The sequence below is a fragment of the Mercenaria mercenaria genome, chromosome 9 (genome assembly GCF_021730395.1).
Source record: "Mercenaria mercenaria strain notata chromosome 9, MADL_Memer_1, whole genome shotgun sequence".
In the NCBI taxonomy this organism is placed as follows: domain Eukaryota; kingdom Metazoa; phylum Mollusca; class Bivalvia; order Venerida; family Veneridae; genus Mercenaria; species Mercenaria mercenaria.
Window position 1 is genome coordinate 47,475,574 of NC_069369.1, and position 22,103 is coordinate 47,497,676.

General features: G+C 37.1%; 1 protein-coding gene across 1 annotated transcript in view; it reads left to right on the top strand.

Moving 5' to 3' along the window:
• LOC123547053 (WD repeat-containing protein 1-like) overlaps positions 1–22,103 on the top strand; it is a 56,083-nt gene that overhangs the window by 14,875 nt on the left and 19,105 nt on the right. Inside the window, exons 4-11 of the mRNA XM_045333816.2 lie at positions 1,280–1,427; positions 6,721–6,901; positions 8,654–8,731; positions 9,333–9,413; positions 9,949–10,040; positions 12,188–12,329; positions 17,647–17,728; positions 19,080–19,233. Coding sequence (XP_045189751.1) covers positions 1,280–1,427; positions 6,721–6,901; positions 8,654–8,731; positions 9,333–9,413; positions 9,949–10,040; positions 12,188–12,329; positions 17,647–17,728; positions 19,080–19,233 — 958 coding nt within the window. The remainder of the gene's footprint in view (positions 1–1,279; positions 1,428–6,720; positions 6,902–8,653; positions 8,732–9,332; positions 9,414–9,948; positions 10,041–12,187; positions 12,330–17,646; positions 17,729–19,079; positions 19,234–22,103) is intronic.

The following is a 22,103-nucleotide window of genomic DNA, read 5'->3' on the forward strand; positions in this document are numbered from 1 at the left end:
AGTGCATTGATGGGCGTGTCCGGTCCATATCTTTGTCATCGATGGATGGATTTTCAAATAACTTGGCATGAATGTGTACCACAGTAAGACGACGTGTTGCACGCAAGACCCAGGTCCGTAGCTCAAACATCAAGGTCACACTTAGACATTAAAGGATAGTGCATTGATGGGCGTGTCCGGTCCATATCTTTGTCATGGATGGATGGATTTTCAAATAACTTGGCATAAATGTGTACCACAGTAAGACGACGTGTCGCGCGCAAGACCCAGGTCCGTAGCTCAAAGGTCATGGTCACACTTAGACGTTAAAGGATAATTCATTGATGGGCGTGTCCGGCCCAAATCTTTGCCATCGATGGATGGATTTTCAAATAACTTGGCATGAATGTGTACCACAGTAAGACGACGTGTCATGCGCAAGATCCAGGTTCATAGCTCAAAGGTCAAGGTCACACTTAGACGTTAAAGGATAGTGCATTGATGGGCGTGTCCGGTCCATATCTTTGTCATCGATGGATTGATTTTCAAATAACTTGGCATGAATGTGTACCACAGTTAGACGACGTGTCACACGCAAGACTCAGGTCCGTAGCTCAAAGGTCAAGGTCACACTTAGACGTTTAAGGTCATTTTTCATGATAGTGCATTGATGGGCATGTCCGGTCCATATCTTTGTCATTCATGCATGGATTTTAAAATAACTATGCATGAATGTGTGACACAGTAAGACAACGTGTTGCGCACAAGACCCAGCTCTGTAGGTCAAAGGTCCTAAACTCTAACATCGGCCATAACTATTCATTCAAAGTGCCATCAGGGGCATGTGTCATCCTATGGAGACAGCTCTTGTTTTTTAATTACTTCCCTTTTACTTTACTATAAATAGCTTATTTTTAGTAACTTTTTTATTATTGGCCATAGGGAAAACATGAGACCAGTTTTCTGTGGTACAACATGGATGGTACCTCCAATTATTAGGTGTATTTTAACATATCTATACCTTGTAAGATTTTTCTTTTCTTTTTGGTTAAATTTCTTCCCTTTGTTGTTCCTGTCCTTTGGACTTAGATATTTTTTCTTAGGACCTTCTTGTCCTCAAGTGCAATGATAACAGGTGAGCGATATAGGGCCATCATGGCCCTCTTGTTTATTGTTCATTGCTTTTGTTTTTGAATTTCCAGTATCTATTGGCCAGACCATCACTTTAAAATCCAGAAATGACTATGAAATAATTTGTAATATTCATTGATAGATGGCATGAAATTTTGTGTATTTGTAGATTCATCAGGGAAAGTACTTATCTGGGATACTACTCAAGCTGAACATCTTGTAAAGTACGAGTACCCTGTCCTTGGTGGAACTATAAAGGATATTGCATGGGACTCTGAAAGTAAAAGATTAGCAATTGTAGGGGAAGGAAGAGAATTGTAAGTGCTGTTACTGAAGGTTGGATAACAGTTGTGTCATGATATAAAACTTCATTATAAACTTTGGGAGGAAATGTGCAGCTAGACATTGACTAGAACCCAGTGTCCTCAGAATATCCTTTTTGATGCTCTGCAGTCAGAGGTGCTGGGCCACTTACATATATTCTCCCAGGGTTTATAATGAAGTTCTATACCATGGTTAGTGTTATTTCTAGAGCGACGCAGCGGGGCGCCCCGCCCTGCCCTTTTTTACTGCCGCCACGCTGCCCTTAAAAAATGTGCCCTCTTGCCTTTGATCTTCTGCTAAATCCCGCCAATTTCCCTGTTGTCATGCCTCAACGATTTTTTTATCAGCACATAACATAACGGCGAGTGCACACAGGTAATGAGAATCAGCGAAGTGTTAAAACTTATTGATAAAGAGTATGCCTTTTGCTATGTTGTTTACAACATGATCTTGGTTTCAAGATTAAGCTTATATTAAGGCCCTTCACTAGTTGACATTCTTGGTGACATTTTTTAAGAGAAAGGCTTGAATGGTTTAACCTAAACTATAAAGTAAGTGAAATGTGTTTGTAAACTATGTTACTGGTTTTGGGAAGATTTACCACTTTATTCTGTGACATTTCTTTTAAGTGTGCAATAAACATAAATGGAACACATATTAACTATAGACATCTAGAAATTCAACTACCGGTACTGCTATGGTAACTTTCACGTCTAAAAGAGCACCCTGCCCCTTTTAGGCAGAACCCTGCCCTTTTTAGCTCACCTGAGCACAAAGTGCTCAGGGTGAGGTATTGTGATCGCTCACCGTCCGGCGTCCGTCCGTCCGTCCGTCCGTTGTACGTCCGTCCGTTGTACGTCCGTCCACACTTTCCTTTAAACAACATCTCCTCCTAAACCAACAGGCCAATTTTGATGAAACTTCACAGGGATGTTCCTTTGATGGCCCCCTTTCAAAATTGTTCAAAGAATTGAATTCCATGCAGAACACTGGTTGCCATGGCAACCGAAAGGAAAAAACTTTAAAAATCTTCTTCTCAAAAACCAGAAGCCCTAGAGCTTAGATATTTGGTGTGAAGCATTGCCTAGTGGACCTCTACCAAGTTTGTTCAAATCATGACCCCGGGGTCAAAATTGACCCCGCCCCAGGGGTCACTTGATTTTACATAAGAAAATCTTAAAAAATCTTCTTCTCAAAAACCAGAAGCCTTAGAGCTTAGATATTTGACATGTAGCATTGCCTAGTGGACCTCTACTAAAATTGTTCAAATCATGACCCCGGGGTCAAAATTGACCCCGCCCCAGGGGTCACTTGATTTTACATAGGAAAATCTTCAAAAAATTTCTAAAAATAAACCAGAAGGCCTAGAGCTTAGATATTTCACATGTAGCATTGCCTAGTGGACCTCTACAAAATTTGTTCAAATCATGGCCCCGGGGTCAAAATTGACCCCGCCCCAGGGGTCACTTGATTTTACATAGGAAAATATTTAAAAAATCTTCTTCTCAAAAACCAGAAGCCCTAGAGCTTAGATATTTGACATGTAGCATTGCCTATTGGACCTCTACTAAAGTTGTTCAAATTATGACCCGGGGGTCAAAATTGACCCCGCCCTAGGGGTCACTTGACTTTACATAGGAAAATCTTCAAAAGTTTTCTAAAAATAAACCAGAAGGCCTAGAGCTTAGATATTTCACATGTAGCATTACCTAGTGGACCTCTACAAAATTTGTTCATATCATGACCCCCTGGGTCAAAATTGACCCCGCCCAGGGGTCACTTGATTTTACATAGGAAAATCTTCAAAAATTTTCTAAAAATAAACTAGAAGGCCTAGAGACTAGATATTTGACATGTAGCATTGCCTAGTGGACCTCTACAAAATTTGTTCAAACCTTGTCCCCCGGGGTCAAAATTGACTCCGCCCTAGGGGTCACTTGATTTTACACAGGAAAATCTTAAAAAAAAATTCTAAAAATAAACCAGAAGGCCTAGATCTTAGATATTTGACATGTAGCATTGCCTATTAGACTTTTACAAAGTTTATTCAAATCATGACCCCTGGGGTCAAATTGACCATGCCCCATGGGGTTACTTGATTGTACATAGAAAAATCTTCAAAATTTTCTAAAAATAAACCAGAAGAGCTTAGATATTTGACATGTAGCATTGCCTAGTGGACCTCTACAACAAGTTTTCAAATCTTGTTTTTAAAGTTACTTAAAGAAAATTTCAACTATATTTTCTCATAATTCTTTTGATTGATTTCTATTATGATCTTTTGACCTTGAAGACTTGTCCTTAAGTGCAATGATAACAGGTGAGCGATATAGGGCCATCATGGCCCTCTTGTTGAACTCTAGAAATAACACAAATGTTAGTTGCAATGCTTATTAGCTCACATGAACCAAAGGTTCAGGGTGAACTGTTAGTGTAGGTGGATGTTCCGGTGCTCATTGTTCGTCATCCATCTTCCACAGCTTACATAAAAATATATAGGTTAAAATTATTCCAGACTTGGTCTTTGAAAATTCCTCTGTAGCATAGTGGGCTGAAGCGTTGTTCTGTTTTACCTTGTATAGTTTTTGAAGAGGGATGGCAGATCAAATGCTGGTCCATGCCTAACCTTTCTTGGCTTTTTAGCTCACCAGAGCACAAAGTGCTCAGGGTGAGCTATTGTGATCGCTCACCGTCCGGCGTCCGTCCGTCCGTCCACACTTTCCTTTAAACAACATCTCCTCCTAAACCAACAGGCCAATTTTGATGAAACTTCACAGGGATGTTCCTTGGATGGTCTTCTTTAAAAATTATTCAAAGAATTGAATTCCATGCAGAACTCTGGTTGCCATGGCAACAGAAAGGAAAAACTTCAAAAATCTTCTTCTCGAAAACCAGAAGCCCTTGAGCTTAGATATTTGGTGTGAAGCATTGCCTAGTGTACCTCTACCAATTTTGTTCAAATCATGACCCCGGGGTCAAAATTGACCCCGCCCTAGGGGTCACTTGATTTTACATAGGAAAATCTTAAAAAATCTTCTTCTCTAAAACCAGAAGCCCTAGAGCTTAGATATTTGACATGTAGCATTGCCTAGAGGACCTCTACTAAAGTTGTTCAAATCATGACCCCGGGATCACTTGATTTTACATAGGAAAATCTTCAAAAAATTTCTAAAAACAAACAGAAGGCCTAGAGCTTAGATATTTCACGTGTAGCATTGCCTAGTAGACCTCTACAAAATTTGTTCAAATCATGACCCCCAGGGTCAAAATTGACCCCGCCCCAGAGGTCACTTGATTTTACATAGGAAAATCTTAAAAAATCTTCTTCTCTAAAACCAGAAGCCCTAGAGCTTAGATATTTGACATGTAGCATTGCCTAGAGGACCTCTACTAAAGTTGTTCAAATCATGACCCCCAGGGTCAAAATTGACCCCGCCCCAGAGGTCACTTGATTTTACATAGGAAAATCTTAAAAAATCTTCTTCTCTAAAACCAGAAGCCCTAGAGCTTAGATATTTGACATGTAGCATTGCCTAGAGGACCTCTACTAAAGTTGTTCAAATCATGACCCCGGGATCACTTGATTTTACATAGGAAAATCTTCAAAAATTTTCTAAAAACAAACAGAAGGCCTAGAGCTTAGATATTTCACGTGTAGCATTGCCTAGTAGACCTCTACAAAATTTGTTCAAATCATGACCCCCAGGGTCAAAATTGACCCCGCCATAGAGGTCACTTGATTTTACATAGGAAAATCTTCAAAATTTTTCTAAAAATAAACCAGAAGGCCTAGATCTTAGATATTTAAAGTGTAGCATTGCCTAGTAGACTTCTACAAAATTTGTTCAAATCATGACATCCGGGATCAAATTGACCCCGCCCAATGGGGTTACTTGATTGTACATAGAAAAATCTTCAAATTTTTCTAAAAATAAACCAGAAGGCCTACAGCTTAGATATTTGACATGTAGCATTGCCTAATGAACCTCTACAAAATTTGTTCAAATCATGACCCCTGGGGTCAAAATTGACCCCGGCCCAGGGGTCACTTGATTTTACATAGGAAAATCTTCAAAAATTTTCTAAAAATAAACCAGAAGGCCTACAGCTTAGATATTTCACGTGTAGCATTGCCTAGTGGACCTCTACAAAATCTGTTCAAATCATGACCCCCGGGGTCATAATTGACCTCGTCCCAGGGGTCACTTGATTTTACATAGGAAAATCTTCAAAAATTTTCTAAAAATAAACCAAAAGGCCTAGATCTTAGATATTTGACGTGTAGCATTGCCTAGAAGACTTCTACAAAAAAATTCAAATCATGACCCCCGGGGTCAAATTGATCCCCGCCCCATGGGGTCACTTGATTTTACATAGGAAAATCTTCAAAAATTTTCTTAAAATAACTCAGAAGGCCAAGATCTTAGATATTTGACTTGTAGTCTCCTGTGAAGCTCTTGTTTAAGATACAGCCTTGAAATTTTGATGGTAGATACAGTTTTGCACACTGATCTTAACAGTGACCATGAATGTGACCTATTGACCTGCTTTCTTAATATTTTAGCATCAGTTTGACATTTGAAACATATTCAAATAGTTCATATTACTCAGATGAGTAATCCGGGGTCATCATGACACTCTTGTTTTAATATTACATATATTGGCATGATGCAAAGTTTTAAAACCAGGATTTCATGGAATTTCCAAATTTCTTGTTTAAAATACATTTGTATAAATTTATGAAAGTTCTGTAATAATTATTGTTTCTTGGGAATTGTTCTACTGATTGCTTTCAGACTCTTAGTAAGTCTTTGACGTCATAAATTCACCATTTTGAACTGCGGTCCATATGTCTGAATTACAGTTTACAAAATCAAACCCCTTCCTGAACTCAAAAGAAACTTTTGGGAAAGCTTATTTATGTAAATTAGACATACATGAGCCACGCCATGAGAAAACCAACATAGTGGCTTTGCGACCAGCATGGATCCAGACCAGCCTGCGCATCCACACTGTCTGGTCAGGATCCATGCTGTTCACTTTCAAAGCCTATTACAATTAGAGAAACCATTAGCGAACAGCATGGATCCTGACCTGACTGCGCAGATGTGCAGGCTTGTGTAGATCCATGCTGGTCGCAAACATACTGTGTTGGTTTTGTCATGGTATGACTCAAATGTGTAAGGGTTTGATGTAGCTGTCATCATTAGACAACTTTTTTTACCACTTAAAGTATGTCAGCACGTCATTTTGAAACTTGTAACAATGTATTTCAATTATCTTCAGTTATGCCAAATGTATCTCATGGGACATGGGGACTACGTTAGGAGAAATAAGTGGTCAAGAAAAGGTTGTTAACTCAGTGGACTACAGACCTGTAAGACCTTTCCGTATAGTGACTGGTAGTGATGACCAAAAGTCTATGGTCTTTGAAGGACCAAAATTCAAGTATATGAAGACAAATGGGGTATGTTTTTAGTAAATACTTTTTGAATATTTTTAGATGTAGTATCTTAAAGTGTTGAAAGAAGAAAACCAGACAAAAGTAACTAGATTTTTTTTTTACAAAATTGTATTATGTGAAAGTTCCCCTTGGAGGAAGGAGGAAGGTATATGTTTTGCTCATGTTGTTGGATCTGTCTGTCAGTAGACAATTTGGTTTCTGATCAGTAACTAGAGAACTCTTCAATGGACATACTTGGCTCAAACTCAGTAGGATTGTTGCCTTGGCTGTGTGAACAGTTAGATCATACATATGGTTTTGTGGGGTTCACTTGTAAATTGAGACAGAAAATGGTTTCCACTCAATAACTAAAGAAAGCTTTGATTTATTGCCTTCAAACTTCAGAGGATGATGGTCATTGTTCCTTACATAACACAATGGCCTTGAGACTGAAAATGGTTTCCAGCTAACCATTGGGCCTGTTGCTTTCAAACCTTTCAAAATAATAGCCTGCGGTCAGTAAAAAAACACCTGTAATTATTTAAGTAGTCTATAGTATAGGTCAAAGGTCAAGGTCTTATTTTATCCAAGACTGAAGACAACAAAAAAACACCTGTGCTTCCTGCTTATGAACTTCAAAGGATCAGTGCCTGTAGTCAGTTTGTGACCCATACTGGTTTTCAGTGTCATTAGGTCGAAGGTCAAGGCCATTTTATCCATTAAAAAGTGAATATTTTGGCCTGCTGATTTTGAATTTAGTAGGACAATTGCCGCTTGTCAAGAGATGACCCCTCATATTTTGGGGTCAGTTTTCTTGGAAGGTAAAGGTCACAATGACCTTTAAATTGAATACCGACTCTGATCAGTTACTGGAGAATGCATTTTACCATGAACTTTGAACTTAATAGCATAGTTGCCTGTAGTCACTACATGACTCTGTGGTTTCAAGATAAAGGTCGAAAAATACAAAATCACATAACCAGTAACCTCGAACAGGTGATAACTACAGGCATATTTATGTATTTTACAAACAGCTCTTGTATTACTCAACAAATTTTAGAGATAATTCTGGTACCTGTGAGTGCAGAGAAAGCACCAGTGTTAGCAGGTACTTGTCAGATATCAATAATGCATCCATCTGTTAATTTACTGTCCAAGGGAAATTTACATTGAGGAAACAAAAACTGCCATTATGGTAGTGGATTCTTAATGACAATCAGAAAATAACATATTCTCAGTGATTTTGGCAATTTATGTTTTTTTTTATGTGAAGCCATGTGTGAGTTGAGCAATATTCACATCAGAAGAAAGCCTAATTCCCTAAAGAGAAAAAGATGTTACAGGCAAATTACTCAGTGTATTTTGTTATAGGGGTCGGTGATCTAAAGGCCAAGGTCACAGTGACCTTAAGATTGAAAACTGCCTCTAATCAATTACTGGAGAATGCCTTTCACTTTGGCCTTGAAACTTGATAGTATGATTGCCTGTAGTTGATAACATGAACCCACTTGTTTTTGAGGTTATTAGGTAGAAGGTCAAGGTCACAGCATAAAAAATAAAATCTAGTTGCCTCAGACAGGCAATCATTGAGGGCATAATTATGTGTTTTAGAAGGAGGACTTTAATTAATTAATGATTTTACACTGCGGTGAAAAACCTGATTTCCATGGAATTTCCATGCCTCGTTTGATACAATAAGCAATCAGCAAATAAATTTGTTGGAAATGCTTTTTTTTGTGAGAGATTGTGTAATATATTTATTACATTGAATTTCAGGAGAGCACAAACTTCGTGAATTGTGTACGTTATCATCCTAAAGGTGAAGTGTTCATTACTGGTGGTTCTGATGGCAAGGTAATGATTTAGGTTCATCTGCACCAAAGGGTTAGGTTGAATATTTGTGCTGGTGTTATGGCTGTTGTTAGCTTTTTAGGGTACTTGACCAGAGCACTAAGTGGTCAAGGTGAGCTTCTTTGATTGTCTGTAAAGAAATCAGATTAAGTAAGTAAGTAAATATTTTATTATAGGTACAAGTAATATAGTGAAATACCCCACCTGCTTATCTCAATAGAGAAAGCAGTGTCACAGATCTATGGAGCCAAATCTATCATGTCTGATGATTATTTCTTTTTAATTTGCCCTTTTTTTTTTCGATTTAGCTATATTACAGCTTCAGCTGTATCTCGTGTACTCAGCTTCATAGATTCTGTCCATTTAGAATGAAACCTAACTATATTACATCTGTGCCTCGTGTACTAAACTCCTACAGTTTCCGTCCAGTTCAAATGGAACTTGATATCTATCATCAACATAAGTTGAACATGCACATGTTATTGGAAATTTCGTGTCAGTTTTTTTGTTGTTGAATTTGTTGACTTTATATCTTATCCTGTCAGGTATTTTCAGAAGGCATGTGTGATACAATGTTGACATAATTTTTGTTATCTTTTTAAAGGCTTTGATATATGAAGGTAAAACCAGTGAATATATTGGTGCCCTTGGTGGAGACAAAGCTCACAAAGGAGGAATCTATGCTGTAAGTCATGTTTCTATTCCAAAAGGTAGTAAATAATTATGTTTCTTCATCGGCGAAAGAAATAAACACTGAAAAAGATGTTATTCGTCTGATTGTTGATGAGCTCGTGGTTGCTGCTACAAAACCTGCTATTTCAAAAGTAAGTCAAGTGGTATCGATACTGAACAAATTTCCTTGTTACTAATTTTTGTCTGTTATCTGGTAGTACCATTACTAATTTCACAAAATATCAGGTAGTACCGTTACTAATTCTACAAAATATCAGGTAGTACCGTTACTAATTTCACAAAACATAGGTAGTACCATTACTAATTGCACAAAACCTTATCTGGAGCTCTGGTAATAAAATATCAATTCCTGCATAAATCTTCTACATGCACATAAGTCTTTACATATCATTTACTGCACGAGAGTCCCCAATGTGTAAGATGAAGTTTTCTAGCACCGGTGAAAACACTGGAAATCCCCATCTGGTATGCAAGAAATGAAATCCCCATGTACATAGAACATGATGTGAATTGTACTTCTTTTTCAGCTTGATTTTAGCCCCGATGGCTCGGAGGTGCTGACAGTGTCCGGTGATAAAACTGCCAAGATTTGGAACCTGGCCTCCAAGGAACTTGTGGTGTGAGTATATTTTATATTTTACAATTTATAGTTTCACTTATGCTGTTAAGCATATTGAAATTTCACACACTAAAGTCTTGTTCACCATTATGATCTGACAGCCAGTGCACAGGTTTTATGACTCTTGTTTTCCTTTTTTTTGTGACTTAGTAATTTTTATAACCACATACACCAAGTACATGTATTTTTTTTGTGACTTAGTAATTTTTAGCTCATCTGATTTTTTGAAAAAAAATGATGAGTTATTGTCATCACTTGAGCGGTTGTCGGCGTCGGCGTCGGCGTCGGTGTCGGCGTCGGCGTCTGCGTCGGCGTTGCCTGGTTAAGTTTTATGTTTAGGTCAGCTTTTCTCCTAAGCTATCAAAGCTATTGCTTTGAAACTTGGAATACTTGTTCACCATCATAAACTGACCCTGTATAGCAAGAAACATAACTCCATCTTGCTTTTTGCAAGATTTATGGCCCCTTTTGTACTTAGAAAATATCAGATTTCTTGGTTAAGTTTTATGTTTAGGTCAATTTTTCTCCTAAACTATCAAAGCTATTGCTTTGAAACTTGGAATACTTGTTCACCATCATAAGCTGACCCTGTACAGCAAGCAACATAACTCCATCCTGCTTTTTGCAATAATTATTGCCCCTTTTGGACTTAGAAAATCATTTTCTTGGTTGAGTATTATGTTTAAGTCAACTTTTCTTATAAACTATCAAAGCTATTGCTTTAAAACTTGCAACAGTTTTTCACCATCATAAGTGGACACTGTACATCAAGAAACATAACTCTATCCTGCTTTTTGCAAGAATGATGGCCCTTTTTAGACTAAGAAAATCATGGGTAGGACAATATTTCTATTACACAAAAAAAATCAGATGAGCGTCAGCACCCGCAAGGCGGTGCTCTTGTTATATCCACATTCACCAAGTACATGTATATGGGAGCTATAATGGAGTAACACATGTCCATTGGTCGGTCTTTTTGTCCATCCAATCCATAATTCATATTTGTTCCAATCTACTTAACAACTGGGACTATATTTGTAAGAGTTGATGTGCAGAGTGAAGCCCAGGTCATGAGGTCCAAGGTCAGGGTCACAGAGGTTAAAGGTCAAATAGCTTTAATTTGTTTCTGCTCTATGTCTTCTGAAATGCTCAGAAGACTTTCATAAAACTAGCAAGAGATATTTACCTCATCAAGACGACATGCAGAGAGCACAACCCCAGTCACTACATTTGGAGCGGACACAAATTAAATCTGAACTGCTGGAAAAAATTTCATAAAGCTAGCATCAGATATATACTTCATCAAGACGATGTGCAGAATACATGATCTGGGTCACTAAGTCCAAGGTCAAGGTCACTTTTAGAGGTCAAAGATCAAAGCTGAAATTTATGTTCATTCCATATCTTCAAAAGCACTTGAATGAATTTCATAAAATAAGGATAAGATATTAACCTCATCCAGACAACAGGTCACAAGGTCCAAGATCAAGGTCACACTAAGTGGTTAAAGATCAGATAGCTAAAATGTATGTCTGCACTGTATCTTCTTAACCCTTAGCCTGCTGGCGGCAAATGATTCTGCCTTTGCGACCTGTGCAGACCAAGATCAGCCTGCACATCCGTGCAGTCTGATCATGGTCTGCACTGTTCGCCATTCAGTCAGTATTTTTTGGTAAGCACCCCTTTTAACTGTTAATGGTACTGTCCAAATTGAAAGTTGGACAAGTTCATTATAGAAATTTAGCACTAAAAGGATTTTCATAAAACTAGCACCAATTGTTCACCTGATCAAGACAACATGCAGAGTTTACAACCCAGGTCACTAGGTCCTAGGTCTTTATAATTTTATTCTATCAAGCATTTTCAGGGGTCATTCATATTTGTCATTTCTCTTCTTGTTTAATCTAGTATTAGGACCAAGGGTTTTATACAGTCATCAGAAATCTCTTTTATACTTTCTAGGGATAAGCAAATAACAGCTCTTGCTTACTTTTCAGGTATGCATATACACAAATAGTGATTAGACAGTTCTTGTTCAGAAATTCATAATTGAAAAGAAAGATTGTTACTGGTTAACCATAGGCCACTTTTACAAGATGCAGTTTAAAACGAATGTGTTAACTCTCCCCTTAATGTTTGTATTACAGTGAGTTTGTGATGGGCAAAGAAATTGATGACATGCAGGTGGGATGTTTGTGGCAGGGGGACAATATTATCACTGTCTCACTGAGTGGTTATATTAATTATTTAGACAAGAGTAATCCATCTTCACCAAGAAGAATACAGAAGGTAGGGAAAATGACTTTTGTTGTTTATGTTTAAATATATTGCAGATTATGAAAATATGCTACCTGAAAGCCCACCTTAGCCGAACAAGGAGAGTGCAGATCTATGTATTTAGGGGTCTTGAGTCCGATTCCTGAGGAAGGTGTATGATCTCCGTGACGACTTGATAAAAAATATTGTAACACAGTATTTACCCTAAGGGGTACCAAATGTTTAAAGACTCTGTAGTTCTCACTCAGTTTTATTAACGTTTCGGCCATAAGGCCTTTATCAAAATGACAAATTCCGAGAATTACTCTACATCATGGCGTCTCATAATATAACAACATTTGAAATACAAAACCGGAACTGACGTAACGTTATTAAACGTCAGCGTCAAATCCCGCTAAAAATCGATACACATTTATGATGCACAAAGACTGTCTTCTGGCCTAATGAAGTTATGATTAAAAAATAAAAGACTTAATGTGCAAAAACACATCAAGCTAGTGAAATCCCAATGCTATCATGGGAGATAAAATTATATCCTATTCAGTGCGTTGGTAGGACAATGAAAGTTTATATACCATAGATATATGCAGGGCTTTTTCACCCTACCTCACGGGGCCGATATTCGGCCCCATTCCCAATGACAAATATGCTCTATTTTTCCCAATCTGGAGCCAAAAATTCCCAATCCAATGAAAAATTTCCCAACAAAAATCAGTTACTTTCTGTTTTTCAATAATAATTCTTACACAATTAGTTTTGTTTGCCAAGTAAATCAAACAAAATATTGGAAAAACCAACTCGTTTCTATTTTTAGTAAAATGACCGTCTGCAACCTCGGCAAAAAATAATTACAAGATTTTGTTGAAGAAATGTATGATTTGTATGCAGAAACCTCTCAGAATGCATAAAAACACAAATATTAATTGAATAAAGTACCCAAAACATGTTGACAGATAGTTCTGATACCATTAAAAGCAATTGTCAATTATTTTCGCGACCCAGTTTTTCACTCGAAAATACTCGCACTTTGCCATTCTACTTTTTGGATAATTTCAGTTAAAACTTTGGTGAAAACAAACTGTAAGCAAAAATTATAGCATGACAAATAAAGAGTTACAGTATTTTTAGGCAATATTGGAACACAATCCTGAAAGCTCTCTCAAAAATTCACAAGGGGATACTGTCTACCAGTAAAATTTGAAACTGAAGATTTAAACTAATATATATTAATTAAAAACTCACTTAATTTGTCAGTACATTTTCCCAAATTTGACAATTTACCGCGTTAAAAATTCCCAATATGTCCAGGGGCCTTTTTCCCAAAATCCCCTGAAAAAGCCCTGATATGACAAACAAAAAGCGTTTAATTTTGGTTGTTGTTGTTGCGACCCATTAATATGTTCTCAATATGTATTTCTTTCATATATTATGTCCTTTTTTCTGCCTTTAACGCACAATTGTGTGAGTTTCGAATACATACTTGTCATATTTTACTAGTTCCTTACTTATATAGATTTTTGAGTCGGCTAAAGGCAGAAAGCCTTTTGACGAGTCCTTGCTATCCAGCGATTCTCTAAATGGACCAAATAACACAGTGAAGGGATGTAGTTCCATTAGATTTCTTAAACTTCAAACAGTTCACTGCATGAATGAAGTTAAGTTGTGTCAATTCCCTTATACAATGACCAATATACGATGTAATCTGTCATATTTATGACTTGTAATTGTGCAAAACTCGAATGTAACTCATTAAGCATAAATGTGCATTTTAAGAATTGCGCAGGCTTACAAAGCTTGGGTAACATCCAGCGAAAGACAAAAAATAGTTCCAGCAGGGCTCCAGATAAGATGCGTATTAGCTTAAATTACATGATAGAAATAATGCAAATACGCATGTCTAATAATTTCTAAGCGTATAAAAACGTATATAAAATTACAGAAACGCACACAATGCTTTTTTAAAAACAAAATCTGAATCGTCTGGATGCGTTAGGTAACATAGCCGATCAGCCTTAATTCTCCCACATTGAACGTAAACACGCATCGTATGATTTCTATAAACTTTGCGTGGGTTGAATTTTGTAGTCAGTAAACGGATAAATTATCGGAAGAAGAAGCTCTTACTGGTTTGTTTAGTTACTACTGATATTAAAAATGATTTTAATTCTTATTTTTCGAGAAATAAACAAATCGGCGAAACAGTAAATTGTATTTTCTTGTAGTTTTTGAAATCGAAATTAGATCGTCTATGTTTGGCTGCTTTCACGAAACGAAACAACTTTTTTATGAAAAGATTTAAATAAGAGGTAATTTAACCGGAGACTTCAATGTCAGATACTGCCAATTGCTGCTAAATGTCTTCGTATCATCACAATTTGTAAAATATATTGTTCAAACTGGAGAAAAGTGTAATCGTATCCGGATATAATATTTTGGGTAAATATCGAGCTGTGTTATGAAATTTTAAGAAAAAAACTAAAAACAAACTGAAACTGGTAGACTATACTGTCAGTACATCAATCATTAGCCGACTCATGCCATTCAGGCCTTTGATTTTTTTTGTAATTACTTCCCTTTATACGTAAAATTTGCCTATTTTTTATAGTTTCTATTTTGTTTGATGATAAACTATTCGTTTTTAATTTTATTTTTGTTCATTTTAGTAATGATCTAATGGTTAAGTGCAAAATTTTATGAGTATCTTTGTTTGGTTTAGCTTTTTGTTTGTCATATATCTATGGTATATAAACTATCATTGTCCTACAAATACATTGAAGAGGATATAATTTAACTCCCATATTAGCATTGGGACTTCACTAGATTGATGTGTTTTAGCACATTAAGATCATAACTTCATTAGGCCAGAAGACAGTCTTTGTGCATCATAAATGTGTATCGATTTTTAGCGGGATTTGACGTTGACGTTTAATAACGTTATGTCAGTTCTGGTTTTGTATTTCAAATGTTATATTATGAGACGCCATGATGTAGAGTAATTCTCGGAATTTGTCATTTTGATAAAGGCCTTATGGCCGAAACGTTTATAAAACTGAGTGAGAACTACAGAGTCTTTAAAAAATATTGCGTTCAAAATTATTTGTCCTCCACCTCTGATACATGTGGGGAAGTTGGAAGTTACTTGCGGAGAACAGGTTTGTACTGGTACAGAGTCCAGGAACACTGGTAATGTAACTGCCCACCGTTACATAACTGAAGTACTGTTGAAAAATGATGTTAAACCCAAAACAAACAACGCAACCTGGAAGTGTGTAGAACCAGGGAAAGGCCAATTTTTAGCTTGACTTTTTGAAGAAAATGTAGAGCTATTGCACTCGCCCCGGCGTCGGCGTTGCCGTTGGTTAAAGTTTTTGATAAAGTCAAATATCTCTGTTACTATCACAGCTATTGACTTGAAACTTAAAATAGTTATTTACTGTCACAGTCTACACCAGGAGAAACAATCCCCATAACTCTGATTTGAATTTTGACAGATTTATGCCCCTTTTTAACTTAGAATTTTTTGGTTAAAGTTTTTGATAAAGTCAAATATCTCTGTTACTATCAAAGCTTTTGACTTGAAACTTAAAATAGTTATTTGCTATCAAAGTCTGCACCAGGAGAAACAATCCCCATAACTCTGATTTGAATTTTGACAAATTTATGCCTATTTTTAACTTAGAATTGTTTGGTTAATGTTTTTGATAAAGTCAAATATCTCTGTTACTATCAAAGCTATTGACTTGAAACTTAAAATAGTTATTTACTATCCAAGTCTACACCAGAAGAAACAATCCCCATAACTCTGATTTGAATTTTGAAAGAGTTATGCCCCTTTTTAACTTAAAATTTTTTGGTTAAAGTTTTATATAACGTCCAATATCTCTTGTTACTTTCAAAGCTGTTGACTTGAAACTTAGAATTGTTATTTACTATCAAAGGCTACATATAAGAAACAATCCCCATAACTCTGATTTGAATTTTGACAGAGTTATGCCCCTTTTACTGGCAAAGCTCCTTTTCAGAGTCAAGCACAGAGAAAAGTCGAGCGTGCTGTCTTATGGACAGCTTTTGTTGATAAAGGTTTTATATCACTGACTTTGACTCGCTGTGGTAAAATTCTGTTCATGTCATCAAGCCTTCCAAGGTCAAGGTCACACTTAGAGGTCAAAGGTTAACAGGGTCTGTTTTGTGTCCAGTCCATAACTCTGCCATCCATTAAGGGATTTTAAAATAACTTGGTATAAATGTTTACCATAATGAGACGATGTGTCCTGCACAAGACCCAGACCCCTGGCTCCAAGGTCAAGGTCACACTTAGAAGACAAAGATTAACAGGTGTCCGGTTCATAACTCAGCCATTCATCAAGGGATTTTGAAATTACTTGGCATAAATGTTCCCCATAATGCGACAACATGTCATGTGCAAGAGCCAGACCCCTAGCTCTAAGGTCAAGGTCACACTTAGAGGTTAAAGGTTAACACGGTCTGTTTCATGTCCAGTCTATAAATCTGCCATCGATGAAGGGATTTTAAAATTACTTGGCATAAGTCTTTCCTATAATGAGATGATATGTCATGCGCAAGACCCAGACCCCTGGCTCCAAGTTCAAGGTCACACTTAGAAGTCGAAGGTTAACATGGTCTTTTTCTTGTCTGGTCCATAATTCTGCCATTTGTCAGGTGATTTGAAAATAATTTGACACAAATGTTAACCATATTGAGAAGGTGTGTCATGCTTATTACCCAGGTCTCTCAGGTCAAGGTCACAAAATGATTCATACCTAAACTATTCCGGCATATTTTTTGTATACAACTGTAGAATTCTTGGGCACGCTTCGGAGGCATTTGTCACCAATAGTGACAGCTCTTGTTCCTGTAATTTTCCATGTTTTGAGCACATGGAAAAATACCACTAATACACTGAATTTATTAACAGTAAAATTTTTATACGCTGTTACAGCACATATTTAGGTTTTAATTTTAGCAATTTTTAATAATTAAAGAAATGGATTAAAAAACAAAACAAAGAGTAAGACACTAATTAATAAATAACTCGGATAAAGGAAAATGTTTGATATGCTAGCTCCAGGCTGGGAAATGGCAGTAAGATTCTTTCATTTTGCAGTGTTGATACGTGTGTAGTTGTCAACATATAAGGTAGTTTACTGGAGTTTATTTCATTAGTAATTGCCTTGTTTCTTCTGTTAACATAAAGATCGCAATCCAACAAATATCATCGGCGACAATTCGAACTTAAGTTTCGGCCATAGGGTTGCGAGTATAGAAATATTCCATTTCTGTTTACAGCTCTAAATATTCTATATTTCAGGGTCATAACAAAGCCATTATGTCCATGGCAGTGACTCCAGACAAATCCAGAGTTTATACAGGAGGCAGTGATGGAAAGATCTATATCCTTACAACACTTAAAAATCTTTTGAAGAATAATTATAAAACAATTCTGATATTTGTTTGTGTTTGACATGTGCTGAAAAAAGTTGAAACCTGTTGTATGGAAATTGTCCATCCACAACATTTCTTTCATTTTATGCCTGAAGACTTGAAAAGTGTAATCACTAGGTTAGGTTGTAGAAAGAAGTCCATTTGTTGCAGTCTGATATGAGCCGCGCCATGAGAAAACCAACATAGTATGTTTGCAACCAGCATGGATCCAGACCAGCCTGCGCAGTCTGGTCAGGATCCATGCTGTTCGCTACTGGTTTCTCTAATTGCAGTAGGCTTTGAAAGCGAACAGCATGAATCCTGACCAGTCTGCGCGGATGCGCACACTGTGCTTGTTCCGAGTGTGATCCAAGAAACAACAAGAAGTCCCAATATTGAATCATTTCTCATGTCCTATGGGAGTGGAATACAGGGTTCTTCATTAACTAGTGGAACACAGACTGTCTTTCAGACAGAAATATGGAATGTATATGACATTAAGTAGTTTAATTCAAACTTTTAGCTGGAAGTCTTTTTATGCCCCCGAAGGGAGGCATATTAGTTTTCAACTGTCAGTCCGTTCGTCACAACGTTAACTTTTTGCATGAAGGCACTTTACTCGCGAACCACTGCACCCAGGACCTTCAAACTTCACATGCTGATAGTACTTACTGAGTACACGACCCCTACTGACTTTGGGGTCACCAGGTCAAAGGTCAAGGCGCTGCGGGGTATTTGTCACCATTGGTGACAGCTCTTCTTTTTTTTTTGACATTTGTACTTTTTTTATTGAATCCTGATTACAGTCATATTTCTGTGCATAGCTGCAGTTGTGAATGTAAAAGTTAAATGAATATCCCTACATGTTTCATGCTTTCCACTGAGTTACAGAAATAACATTTTCTTTTGTTTCTGTGCAACTGATGAGAATATTGCATCTGGTATTTAGTCAGTGAAAGACATCTTGATCTTTTTACACTGAAACAAACACGTATTCTCCATGTGAGCCGCACGATGAGAAAACCAACATAGTGGCTTTGCGACCAGCATGGATCCAGACCAGCCTGCGCGTCCGCGCAGTCTGGTCAGGATCCATTCTGTTCGCTAACGGTTTCTCTAATTGCTATAGGCATTGAAAGGGAACAGCATGGATCCTGTCCAGACTGGGCGGATGCGCAGGCTGGTCAGGATCCATGCTGGTCGCAAACCCACTATGTTGATTTTCTCATGGCGCGGCTCATGTAATATTGTGTTATTTGGAGAAGTATTAGGAGTGAATTTTATGTACTGTAAGGTTTATTTTTCCATAACTTTTCACACTTTATTGGGATTTGAACACGGGAATATGTGAAATCATCTCGGGGAAAGGTCATTCTAACCAGGTCACGGACATGGCTGTTGCAGGAGACTGGCTGATCAGTATAGGTCTGGATGATGTGGTTAGATATACAAGCATATCAAGTAACGAATATGAGTAAGTAACTAAGATTTCAGTAAACAGTGAAACCTTTACTAAAGACCACCTGTGAACAGAGATGACCTGTGAACAGAGACCACCTGTGGACAGTGATCTGTAAACAAAGACCACCTGTGAATAGAGATCTCCTATGAACAGTGCCACCTGTGAACAGAGACCAACTGGCTATCCAGACCGCTATTGTCATTTCTGATTTGTTCATTAAATTTTGCTTAGTATTTCAACTTTTGAATAAAGTTCATGTTTTAGCTTCTTTTAAATGTGGTGTTTACCTCGACTATTTGAAGAATAGTCTAGCTATTCTACTCATCCCGGCGTCGGCGTCGGCGTCACACCTTGGTTAAAGTTTTGCATGCAAGTACATACAGCTATCATTTAAAGGCATATAGCTTTGAAACTTATTTTTTCTTTTTCTAGGTCAATTACCAACCTCACTCAAGTTCCATAACTCTGACATGTATTTTGAGCAAATTATGCACCCTTTTGGACATATAAAATCCTGGTTAAAGTTTTACATGCAAGTTACTATCTCCAAAACTAATGCAGATATTGAATTGGAACTTCACATGTGTCTATGGGGTTATAAATCTAGTTGATAGCACCAAGTCCCATAACTCTGACCTTCATTTTGGCCAAATTATGCCCCCTTTTGGACTTAGAAAATCCTGGTTAAAGTTTTGCGTGCAAGTACATACAGCTATTACTAAAAGGCATATAGATTTGAAACTTTTTTTTTCTTTTTTTTAGATCAATTACCAACCTCACTGGGTCAAGTCCCATAACTCTGACATGTATTTTGGGCAAATTATGCCCCCTTTTGGACTTAAAAAATCCTGGTTAAAGTTTTACATGCAAGTTAATACCTCCAATTTAGACAAAACTAATGCAGATATTGAATTGAAACTTCACATGTGTCTTTAGGGTTATAAAACTAGTTAATAGCATCAAGTCCCATAACTCTGACCTGCATTTTGGCCAAATTATGCCCCCTTTGGACTTAGAAAATCCTGGTTAAAGTTTTGCGTGCAAGTACATACAGCTATAACTTAAAGGTATATAGATTTAAAACTTATTTTTTCCTTTTCTAGATCAGTTATTAACCTCATTTGATCAAGTCCCATAACTCTGACATGCATTTTGGGCAAATTATGCCCTCTTTTGGACTTAAAAAATTCTGGTTAAAGCTTGCATGCAAGTTACTATCTGCAGAACAAATGCAGACATTAAGTTGAAACTTCACATGTGCCTTTGGGGTTATAAAACTAGTTGATCACATGAAGGCCCATAACTCTGACATGCATTTTGGTCAAATTGTCCCCCATTTTAGACTTAGAAAACTTCTGGTTAAAGTTTAGCAATGCAGGTACTGGATTGAAACTCTAGATATTTTAATATTTTGGGTAATATTTTCCTGCTTCTGGGACAATATTTCGAATAGTAGAGCATTGCCTGTCTTATGGACAGCTCTTGTTATGAACAGGTTTCACTGTAAATTTAATATATTCTTACATCTTCATTACCTGGTAAAATTTTCCTTAGTCAGGCTAACGATAGCCACTGATCATTGTATTTATCAGACTTTAATTATTTGAAGTTAATCCCCCTCTGTATTGCTTGACAGACATAAAAGAAAATGTCGAATTCGAGTATGTCAGTTAGCAAAAAAGTAATTTTCACTTATCAGGATATAAGAATAGGGACATTGTTTGTTGGGATTTAATTTTTCGGATTGACACAACCACAAAGTCCATGAAATCTTTTCCCCCACAAATATTATTGTTTTCACATTTTATTATGTATGTGGTCGCTTACAAACCTTATAACTAATAAAACATTTTTAATACTTTTTAGCTCACCTGTCACATAGTGACAAGGTGAGCTTTTGTGATCACCCTTCGTCCGTCGTCAGTGCGTCCATGTGTCAACAATTCCTTGTCTGCACGATAGTGGTTTCATTTATGATTTTATTTTAACAAAACTTGCACACAACTTGTATCACGATAAGGTCACGGTTCCTTTCTTGAACTGGCCAAATATCATTATGGGTTCCAGCTAATTAGCTATTTTGACCTTGTCTGCACAATAGCAGCTTTATTTATGATTTGATTTTTACCAAACTGGTACACAACTTGTATCACCACGAGATCTTGGTTCCTTTCTTGAACTGGCCAGATTCCATTATGGGTTCCAGAGTTATGGCCCCTTAAAGGGCCAGAATTAGCTATTTTGACCTTGTCTGCACAATAGCAGCTTCATTTATGATTTAAATTTAACCAAACTTGCACACAACTTGTATCACCATAAAATCTTGGTTCCTTTCTTGAACTGGCGAGATTCCATCATGGGTTCCAGAGTGATGGCCCCTGAAAGGGCCAAAATAAGCTATTTTGACCTTGTCTGCACAATAGCAGCTTCATTTATGATTTGAATTTAATCAAACTTGCACAAAACTTGTGTCACCATAAAATCTCGGTTCCATTCTTGATGCGGCCAGATCCCACAATGGGTTCCAGAGTTATGGCCCCTGAAAGGGCCAAAATTAGCTGTTTTGACCTTGTCTGCACAATAGCAGCTTCATTTATGATTTGATTTTTACCAAACTTGCACACAACTTGTATCACCACGAGATCTTGCTTCCTTTCTTCAACTGGCCAGATTCCATCATGGGTTCCAGAGTTATGGCCCCTTAAAGGTCCAAAATTGGCTATTTCGGCTTTTGAAGCCATATAGAGACTTCATTTATGGTTTTATTTGATACAAATCTTGGATTCCATGACAAATCAGATCCAATTGTAGGTTCCAGAGTTATTTTATATCTGATTACCTCCCCTGATTGTAATCAAAATGGATTTATATCAGTAAGTACT